This window comes from Cyprinus carpio, chromosome B12, assembly GCF_018340385.1.
Source record: "Cyprinus carpio isolate SPL01 chromosome B12, ASM1834038v1, whole genome shotgun sequence".
Classification (NCBI taxonomy): domain Eukaryota; kingdom Metazoa; phylum Chordata; class Actinopteri; order Cypriniformes; family Cyprinidae; genus Cyprinus; species Cyprinus carpio.
Genome location: NC_056608.1, coordinates 25,157,424 through 25,168,372, shown reverse-complemented (window position 1 = coordinate 25,168,372; position 10,949 = coordinate 25,157,424). Strand labels below are relative to the sequence as shown.

The window sequence follows — 10,949 nt, the reverse complement described above, 5'->3', positions numbered from 1 at the left end:
ATTTAGAACTTTTAGTTCAAAGACTGACTACTGACATCCAATCTGATGTTAAAAGGTAATAAAAATTTTAAAAATAAATAAACACACACACACACACACATATATACATTAAATAATATAAATGCATGATTTTTAATGCATTTATAATTATTCTACACATAATGAAATGCTGATGACGGTTTAAGGTCTTATTTGAATGAAAGGCAAGAAACGGTAAATCCGACAGATGACATTTGAGTTAACTTTATTAGAGAGACAGAAATATACACAAGTTATGAAACAGAGAGGTTTCTAGCATTAGATTTCATAATGTTTGACAGGTTCTGGTTCTTTCTCGGGATCTCCGCCTCTCTCCAGATACAGTTCGCTGTAGGGATACTGTTTAGGAGCCTGGACACAGAAAGACACTGATGATGAGACGCATTCATAACATCGGTGGAAAACAATAGTATTTACTGTTTAATGCTAAATTAACCCTGGTGCGCAATTGGTTGCAAAATATTCTGTAAATGCACCATTCTTCTGTATTGAGCTCATGTTTTACTCACCACAGGCTGGTAGCAGGGGAACATCTCGCCCAAACCAAACATCAGCAGCATGAAGCCCACGAACCCCAGCAGCTGGTTCCGCATCTTCCTCCACTCCACGGGGCTCGGAGACGTGTCAACCCTGTTCCTGATGTACATGTCGAAGTCCCAGTGGATCTAAATAAACACCAGAAAACACCCCCTTCTCAAGTCTGAACCAGGAGAGAACTCTGCACAGATCAAGCACTGTTCACAAGTCTTCTAAACGACACAATGGACTTTTTTTTATTATGGATTATGGGTTAAAATGTCTTAATATTGGTAGCTTTTGGCTTCACAAGTTGATAATTGAGTCGTGGCAAGAATGCATGGTGCTTTAAACGTTAAATGCATGTGTGGATGCATCAAACAGAAACAGGATTTATAGGATGAGTGTTAAACTCACCGGCTCTCCCCAGTTCCTCCTGAGATCGGGATGGTCCCACTGGGTCCAGGGGTCTCTCTCCTGCTGCGATCGCTCCGGGAGCATGGGGTAATCACCGTACCTGCGTAACAACACAGCTAATGCATTTAACCCCTAATTGTCACCGTCCCACCTGTGGGACGCTTGGCGCTCTTTTATTGTTGTCCTTTTTCTCTATAAAATCTTTTAGTAATCATCATAAATTATATATCATTTGAAAGCTTAGAAGCCCAAGACTCATCCTGTGAAAACAATTTTGAAATTGGACATTGCGTTACCATGGAAATGGTACTTTAAAATCTTATGGTGGTCTCCTCTCTCTTAGTGGGCGGAGTCAAGTGTCATATTACAAAATGCATTACGGTCTTTTAGAATCAAAACTTTTTATAATCTTGTTAACAAATGTATCATTGGAAAGGTCTGAGTCTCAGGATTCCATATTTGGTGGTTATTTTGAGTATTGAAGTAAAATTGATAGAGAAATCTAGGGAAAAATTAATTAATCAAAATTCAAAGGAGTTTTGATGGCACCCAGTGGCTGTTTGTGGTATGACGCCCTAAATAAAATCTCACAGGAACCTTTTATGTAAAATATTTATAATAAATAAAATAAAATGAATATAGCGCATTTTATTTACAGTACATTTAAACTTCTATAACTTTTTGATACTTAAATGTTTTGAAAAAAATCCACTTTTACCAAAATCTTCTAATTTTCTTCTTTTAAAAAGAGACCAACCTTAGGTCTATATTCCAAAGTGTTCATAAAATACAACAATTTAAGTTTGGATAGTGCACTTTAATGCTTATTTTAAAAAATGGGGGGTGACAGTTAAGGGGTTAAATACGTTATTCGTTCAAAGCGTGCAAACAGACACTCACCCCATGCCGTCGTCGGGATACGGTTTGTAATCTTCCAGCGTCATGTTGTATTTTTTGGCCGCTGCTGCCATCTCCGCTGGGGTTCTGGGGTAGGGACCGGGTAAGGTGTCCTTAGAAGGACCAGATGCTGTAACACAACACACTGATGTTATTATGATCACGCATTACACACAATAACAAGAGAAGAAATCGGAGAAGAAACACAATCTGAGTTCTCCAGACTACCTTAGGACACACGTTACATAGCTAGTTTAATTACGTTAAGTTATTAACTATATAATCTAAAAAAACATGCATCCTGTAGTATATAATTAATACACAATCAGGTGCACACAAGGCTAACAGAATTGCACATTTTGAAGACACACACTTAGAAAAAAAAAACATTAAGCGGGATTTCATTTATAATATGTTAAAACAAAACGTCAGTTACTTTTAATGCACAGAAGTTAGCAATAAATTGCATTTGTTTACAATCACGTAAAAACGCTAGCAGGGGTTCGCTTAGCATGTTAGCTCCGCAGCCTTGACGTGAAGGTTATCGTTCATTAGATACTATAACACGCTGCGTTTATGTCCTATATTCACATGATACGAAACAACAGATGTGTAAGACAGCACCTGCTCTGGTTCCGAGGATAATGGTTGAGATTCCCGGTGGTTTTCCTTTAGTAAGAGCTCGGGTGAGGAGAGCCGCTCTGAGGGCCGCCATCCTGCCTCTCGGACACTCCGCAGCGCGCACGCGCGGACTGACGTCACCGACTCTGCGCAGAGGACACGCCCCGATGACGCCGCAGCAGAAAGTGATTGAATAAATGGTTTTACACAATTTACACAAAAGACATTGTTTTGTATACTTTTGAGGTTTTGCTTTTGATTTGAGACTCCGGGTCAAAGGAGATGGACGACAGATTAAAGCTGCTTACTTTATGTGGCAATTTTTATCTTCATACGTGTAAAGTAACTTTTTCGAAGCCCAATTTTAGACTTTTTTTGTGTTGATTTAAAATTATTTTATGACTCTCTTTGTTTATCAGCTAATAAGAAAGCGGCTAAAACTTCTTCGTCGCTTAAAGAAATTATGGTTTCATTATAAATTACTTCCTGATCTTCTGAAGATTATTATTTATGTATTCCCAATGTTATTTATTTCTATTTACTTATACTCATATTTTGTATTTGTAGTTTCTATGAATATTTTGTGAATTATTATTTATTTTTCTTTCTTTATTAGTAGACTATCCCTTGTCTATTGTCTTGCTTTACTTTGAGTTGACTGTCTTATTTTTATTTTATTTTATTTTAGTTTTTGTACTTGATACTGTATCCCCTGTGCTTTTTGTTCAATATAGAGAAAAAAAAACAATAAGACATTGTTTTGTATGTGTTTGGTAAGGTTTTTTTTGTGAGTTTTTTTTTTGTTGTTGTTTTTTTTTATTTTATTTAACGTGCTACCTCAGACTTGTTCTAGCACTTGTATATATATCATTGCTGTTTTGTTGATTTTGATAGCTTCTGTTGTCCTCATTTGTAAGTCGCTTTTGTCTGCTACATTACTAAATGTAAATGTAAGGGACTTATTAAAGCTCTGAAACATTTTCACAAACTCACAAAGAAATATATTAAAGGAGGGCTTACATTTTTTCCCATTTGCATGCATTAATATGATATTTACCCAACAATAAAACAAAATGGACAGAATCGGTAAAATGAGAATTTAAATCACATTTCAGTTATATACAATTCTTTGGTGTATGATATTATTATCGTCATTTAACGTTACTCATTCTAATTGTGTATGTATATATTAAAAAATATAATTATTAGCCTAATTCGTTCGTTTGTTCAAAAATGTTGTTTTGTTTTTTTGTTTGTTTTTTTAATCTGACATTGAATTTTGATTCTCTGTCAACGCTGTACTTCTTCAAAACATCCACACGATGGAAACATTGTTAAGATAACTATATTTTTATTAGTCGCCTACTGGTAGTTTTGTTTTCATTTGTATTTATTTATTTATTTTTACAAACATATTCTGTAAATTATGCACTTTTTTCAGGGCTAAATATGTTTAAAACAACAATGACTTCAGTTTAATAGCAGCATGTCATTTTTATTTTGTTTTTCACTGGATTTTTTTTTTACTTGAATGTTATAAAGATTGAAAACTTTATTTTGATCTCATAAACTGAATACAAGACGACCTCGCGACCTTCAGACTGTCTATTAGTAGGCCAGCCAGTCTCTCAGAACTACATTACCCACAATGCCCCGCCGCCGCGTCACCGGCGCTCAGCGGAGCATCCCGAGTCTCGAGCGACGAGCAGAACGCGCAAATGATGATTTCTGGCGTTTTCATTCGCTGTAGGTGATGGTTGCACACCAAAGAGGACTCGTTCATTATGGCGCGAGCCGTGGAATATTCCCTGACGGGTGTTCTTTGAGTGAGGAATGTCAGCTGGTGTTTCTTCTGTCGGGATTCACGCGCAAATTGCAGGAAGATGAAGAAGCAATTCAACCGAATGCGACAGCTGGCCAACCAGACCGTGGGCAGGTAAAACACCTTCGCCGCTGACGAGGGACGAATAACGGCGCAAACGGCGATCAGTACACGTGTCGGGAATAAATAATCAGCTTCACCTTGTAAATTCACATCTGCAAATGTAGAAACGTGACTGTTAGAATGGAGATTATTGTTGATTGGGTGTTGTGTGGTCTGTGTTTGAGATCTGATGCTGTTCTGGGGTTTAGTGCTTTTGTGATGTTGTGATGGAGACAGGCATCTGTGGAGCGGTCCTGATGAGGGCCTCTAGAGCATCCTTCACCTGCCCTGACCCCAGACCCATCTATCCATCTATCTGTCTGTCTGTCTGTCTATCTGTCTATCTGTCTATCTATCTATCTGTCTATCTGTCTGTCCATCTGTCTTCTATCTATTTCTATTCTTCTATATATCTATTTCTATCTATCTATCATGACCATCACCCATTGATATCAGTGTTTTGTTTAAGTTTCAGAAGTGTAAAATAGCTTGAAACATTACACACACACAAACACACACACAAACATATATATGAAGATATTTTATAGCCAATCTACATATCTTGCAATCAGTGTTAGTTTAGAATAGTATTTTATTATTCTGTTATTTTAAAATTAATATTTAAAATTAGTTTAGTTTTTTTATTTAAATTTTAGTTAAATGTTCTTGCCATTCTATTAGTTTTTATTTTGTGTTGTATATATATCCGTATAGTTTTTATGAATTTTATTTCAGTTTAGTTTTAAATAACTGAAATATTTTTATATATTATTTCAATTAACATTTACTGTTTTCAGGTACACATGTATGTATTTTTTAAAATGATTTTAAATTTAGTTTTAGATATTTTAGGGCATCAGGACTGAAATAAAAAATGTTGCAATTGGCAACTAGCTGAAAAACTTTTTTGAAATATTAAATTATTAAATTTTTAAAAGATTATTAATTTTTTTTTATATTATTTGAGTTTTTAAAATATTGATTTAAATATTTAATACTTAAATATTTTATTTCAAGAAATGTTTACTTTATTTCAAGTATGGAAAGTTTTTTTTTTTTTTAGCTTTTATAATAACCCAGATTGCTATGTTTGTGTGTGTGTGTGTGTGTGTGTGTGTGTGAAATTTTTCTCATTTATCTGCTCAGTTTGACCAAAAAATTGTCAACTAACTTAAATGGTTGTTATAGGCCTGTCACAATTGCTTTATATCTTTGTATTTATTAAAGATTAGATGATGTTGCATTCCAGTGGTTTTATTCGGGTAAATCCATGTGGATCGGAATGGAATCTGTGTGTGTGTGTGTTGTTTGTTTGTGTAACATGATGTGATGCTGGACTAATTGGATCGGAATGGAATCTGTGTGTGTGTGTCGACAATTTACACACCCTGTGGATAACGATTGAAAGAGGGACACACCGACTTTACTAGTTGGTGACCCCCAAAAAAATAAATAAAAACGACGGAACAGGCAGAGTGCACACCTTCATAAAAAAACGACCGACTTATTACATTTAATATGTATGCAATTACTAGTTTAATATTGAGAAAATTAATTATCATAGATTCATTGTTAGCTGAGCTGTTCATTCAAGTTGTTTTGGCTAACAGCGGTGTTTTATTATCTGATTTGACTCTTGAAGGTTACTACGGCAACATGATGTGATGCTGGACTGTTGTGGATGTTTTATTACTTTCTTTTTTTAAAAGTCAAGTCGCAACATGCACTGAGGGACTGGTGATGTCATCAGAGAAGGAAAGTCGTTCAGAGGCGGAGCCAGCTCTGAAGAAAGACGATGTAGACACTTATTTCTTTAACAATGAATCATTCACAGCAAGACCGGGAACATGAGTTAGAAAGTAAATAGCGTGGGGTTTGATGTCATGTGACTTTCGTTTGCATTCTTATCTCAAATGCAGATGGACTGCAGGAGAATAATAGCAGCGTCCATTAAATATGCAAGTCACTGTGTTTAAAGCACCGGCGGATCGATGTAGCGATAGTTTGTGAGGCGTCTGACGGTGTTACAGTGTCAGACTCGACACTGAAACTGTACGAGGTCAGACTGCACAAAATCCTCTTGTTCACGTCAAACACCGCATGAAATCAGAATTGGTTTGTTGTAGCTTTTAGTTCATGTCATGTACTTTTTATACAGTATAACTTTCTGTGTTATCAACTATGTGCAGATATATGCAATGCACAGACTTTCTCAGAAATACCAGTGACATTATCTTGCATTTTGGTGTGTAGTTTTTGCTTAATTTTCTCATGACGCACCAACGCTGCAGATGTTTTAGGCTTAATGAGCTCAGATTAATTATAGCTTTCAGAGGAGCTGAGACAGCAGTTCATTAAGAACTCATTTGAATCCAAACAGATCAGATGAACAGAGTCATTAGTCATGTTTAGATCATCCGCAGCATATTTATCCAGAATAGTGCCCGTATTTGCACTGTTTAAAGGAATAGTTCAGCCAAAATTGAAAATGTGCTGTAAATGTGCTCATCCTCAGTTCATCTGAGATCAGGATGAGTTTGTGTCTTCATCAGGTTTGTAGAAATGTAGCACTGCATCAGTGTCTCAGCAATGGATGCTCTGCAGTGAATGGGTGCCGTCAGAATGAGAGTCCAAACAGCTGATAAAAAAACATCACAATAATCCACAGCACTCCAGTCCATCAGTGAACATCTGGAGAAGACAAAAGATGAAACACATCCAGCATTAAGACGTTTTTAACTCAAATACATAGAGTCTATAATCCATAATAACACGTTTCTGATCATTTGTGCATCAAATCTCATTTTTATGGATTGTCATTGGATTTCAGGCCAAGCACTAAATGTGTGAGCATGTTTGAGGAAAACACACATTTAATGCACAATTGAGCCAGAGTTTTAGATATATTTTCAGTCATTTTTTGCTGTTATTTTGACTGTATAACCCTTCTGTTGGGCCTCTGTTCTCATAGCCAAAAATCCATCCTGTGGTGTTTCTGACATGAGTTTGTGTTCGAGCCGAACATGAGCTGAATGTCTATTCATGTGCATTTGTTGAAGTACAGTCAACTTCAGATGCAACTGTTATATTGATCATATTTACATGCATTGACTTGATTAATATTACCTGGTTATTGTTTCAAGAAACTATAGCTGGCATATGTCGGTGTTAATTGGAATTGAGCTTTTATGCAAACACTGGATATTCATATATAGAGTTGTGCTCATAAGTTTACATACCCCTTGCAGAATATGCAAATATGTTAATAATTTTAACTAAATCATGAAAACTGCTTGTTATGTAGATGTTTACATATACTCCACAAGGCAAAATAATAACTGAATTCATGAACAAATGACCCCGTTCAAAAGTTTACACACCCTTGAATCTTAATACTATGTGTTGTTTCCTGAATGATCCACGACTGTTTTTATATTTTGTGATAGTTGTTCATGAGTCCCTTGTTGGTCCCGAACAGTTCAACTTCCTGCTGTTCTTCAGAAAAATCCCCCAGCTCCTGTGCAATCTTTGGTTTTCCAGCATCTTCTGCATATTTGAACCCTTTCCAACAGTGACTGTATGATTTTGAGATCCATATTTTCACACTGAGGACAACTGAGGGACTCAGACACAACTTTAGATAAAGGTGAAAACATTTACCGATGCTCAAGAAGGCCACACAATGCATTAAGAGCCGGGTGTGAAAACTTTTGAACAGGATGATGATGTGTAAATTTTTCTTATTTTGTTTAAAGATCTTTTTTTTTTTTTCATTTGGTACTGGACTTCAGAAGCTATATAAACACTTAAATGTTTCCCAGCAGACAAAATAAGTATAATTTACCCCAATCATCCAATTCAAAATTGATTACAGCATTAAAAAAAAAAATTTTTTTCATTGCATCATGTTTTTTTTTCTTTGTATGTTGTATTAATATCATCATACAGCACAGATCAAGTTAATAAAAGCCAGCAAAATCGCATGATATTGCAATCAAATGACTTTTAAAAGATACACTAGCTTTCAAAAGTTTGAGGGCAGTACATTTGTTTTGGAGAAATTAATGCTTTTATTTAGCAAGGATACATTAAATTGAGTGCATCCAAATAAGCAAAGAAAAAGCAACTCTTTTTGACCTTCATATCAATGCATATAATAAATTATGATTTTAAATGTGTTTTTAATGCTGCCTTTGCTTTGGTAGAAAGACAGATCTAAATGCAGATAGCTTTGTTTTATGTGCATGTGATGACTAATATAGTGTAATATTATCTCTGAATCCCTGCAGGCTGATATTAAAGCGCCTCACTGTAAATCAACAGCATTTGCACTAGTATTATTAACAGCTGTTTGACCCTAATTACCCTGTGAATCATTAGCCGAGCTCGTCTTACTGTGGAGCATCTGTGTTTGTTTGTTAACGACACTAATTAGTGTTTCTGTATTTTATGACATTATTATAAAAAACGGATTGGAGCACTATATTGTTTTATGTAAAAGTGCTTTGCCAATGGTAGCGATGGCTAACTGGCTCGAGGACTCCTCTCTGTGCCAATCACAACAGGCTTGTCCAGCTGACCAATCAGAGCAGAGTAGGCTTATGGAAGGGAGGGGTTTCCTCCGAACTTATTGGAACGAATCGTTTCGAAATCATTGGCAAATGACTCTAATATTAAATGTATATTATGAGAAAATTACAATGTTTTAACATCGAGATAATATCGTTTGGCTATCGCGATATTGATAATATCGTTAGATCCCTAGAGTTATGAACAGTTCACTGAGTCAGTGAGTTGAACTCAATGACTGAATCAGTGACTGAATCGTTCTTTTTCGTTCCAATAAACCAGTTGATCAGGTTCACACACTGGTCTGGGTATAAATCATGAATCAGAATAAAGAATGGATCCAGATGAATGAATGATTCTTTGGTGAATTGTTTATGAATCAAATTCAGTTCACTGAACATTATATGACTTCATCAGACTTGGAATATTGTGCCCCATTCATATGATGACTGTGTTTATGGTGTTTTTATGAATCATCTTTTTAAAGCTCTGAATCTGCTTTTGTGTTTCGCTGAAGAAATTAATTTCTGGTTGAGTTTAAAGAGAGAAAGCGACAGCGTGTGATCCAGTGGATGCTTGGTCATGTATGTTGAGGGTCAGAGGTCATGCGTGTGCTGATCACAGGGTGTGTGCTGCGTGTTCAGTTACACACTCGTCTAGTGTTACTGAAAACAGTTCATACACACACACACACACACACACACACAGACAGACACACACACACACACACACAGACACACACACTCACACACACACACTCACACACACACACACACACACACACACACACACACACACACACACACAGTGTAGCATCATGATGTCAGAGAGCGTTTTAAGTGAGACGTAACTGCACTCATAATGTTCTTGAAATAATAAACACATTCTGTCCTGAGAGACACAGAAAGACGTCTTACTTTTTTGGCTGTTATGTTTATAACAAGAAAAACACAATCTAAACACAGATCTTTACACTAGAATGAGAACTGAGGATTTTTTATTTTCTAATTTATTTACAAACACCCTCTACCCAAAAAGACCACGCCCATATCTTGATAGCTCCGCCCACAAATTCACAAACATGCCATGAAATAGGCCCCTCCCCCATCACGAGTGATTGGCTTCAAGTGTGTTTTGGTGCACAGTCTGATCCATATTCAACAGCGCTTCTCCTAAATCCCTTACTGCACTTTAAATAGATTATTATAAGTTTGCTGACTGCTCAGTGCTGCGGTAATACAGTAAGACGAGACGGAGGAATGGAAAGTAGAACACGACCGCTCATGTGTCTTAATGTGCAGACGCTTTTCTTCCTGATGGCCGTAAAAAAAAAAACTTTCTGAACCCAAACTTTTTCAGAGTACATGCCGGCTCTGTTAATGGTTTAATCTTAAAGTAACTTGGCACAGTTTGTTATCATGTATATGGAAAAGTTTCACTTTTTTATCATTTTTTTTGATCATCTAAGGTATCCTTATTTTTCAATTGCAATGTAATTATATTAGTGATTGATTTCTTGAAAATATCAGATAAATTGCCCTAATTATTTGAGCTTTTTGTGACATGGAAGGTTAGTTTAGGTCAGAATTTCAAGTGACTTGGCAAACGTTTTTATGATTTTTATGAAAAAAAAAGTTTTTGTTTTTTATTGATTATCTTAGACATCTTTGTTTGACAATTTCAGTTACATTAATGATTGATTAATTGAAAAATATCAGACAATTTGATCTCATTTTTGACCTTTTTAAGACACTAAAGGTTAGTTTAGGTCATCAAATTTCACGTGTATTCAAGATGTGAATAATATATTAAATTTTTACCTGGTGATGATTGTGAGATTAAATCAAAACCTTTGCTGAAATTAGTATTTTTTTATGATTTTCATGAAAAACATTAAAAGTTTTTTTTTTTAATATCATCTCAGGCATCCTTATTGAATATTTTAATGACCAATTTCTTAAGAAAA

At 35.6% G+C, this 10,949-nt stretch overlaps 2 protein-coding genes across 6 annotated transcripts in view; one reads left to right on the top strand and one right to left on the bottom strand.

Annotated features, from left to right (window-relative positions):
• Positions 1-227: 227 nt before the first annotated feature.
• ndufb8 (NADH:ubiquinone oxidoreductase subunit B8) lies at positions 228-2,651 on the bottom strand. Its single transcript, XM_019106704.2, has 5 exons — positions 2,494-2,651; positions 1,873-1,999; positions 973-1,072; positions 549-704; positions 228-390 (listed from the first exon to the last, which is right to left on the bottom strand). The coding sequence occupies exons 1-5, from the start codon at positions 2,582-2,584 to the stop codon at positions 298-300; spliced, it is 567 nt and encodes a 188-aa protein (XP_018962249.1). The 5' UTR covers positions 2,585-2,651; the 3' UTR covers positions 228-297.
• A 1,493-nt stretch (positions 2,652-4,144) lies between these two features.
• LOC109061013 (rho GTPase-activating protein 44-like) overlaps positions 4,145-10,949 on the top strand; it is a 42,892-nt gene continuing 36,087 nt past the window's right edge. For 4 of the 5 annotated variants that reach the window (XM_042734809.1, XM_042734807.1, XM_042734808.1 and 1 more), the window contains exon 1: positions 4,145-4,426. In XM_042734809.1, the coding sequence (XP_042590743.1) occupies positions 4,374-4,426 (53 nt within the window). In that variant the 5' untranslated portion in view covers positions 4,145-4,373. The remainder of the gene's footprint in view (positions 4,427-10,949) is intronic. The other variant, XM_042734810.1, reaches the window with a different exon arrangement.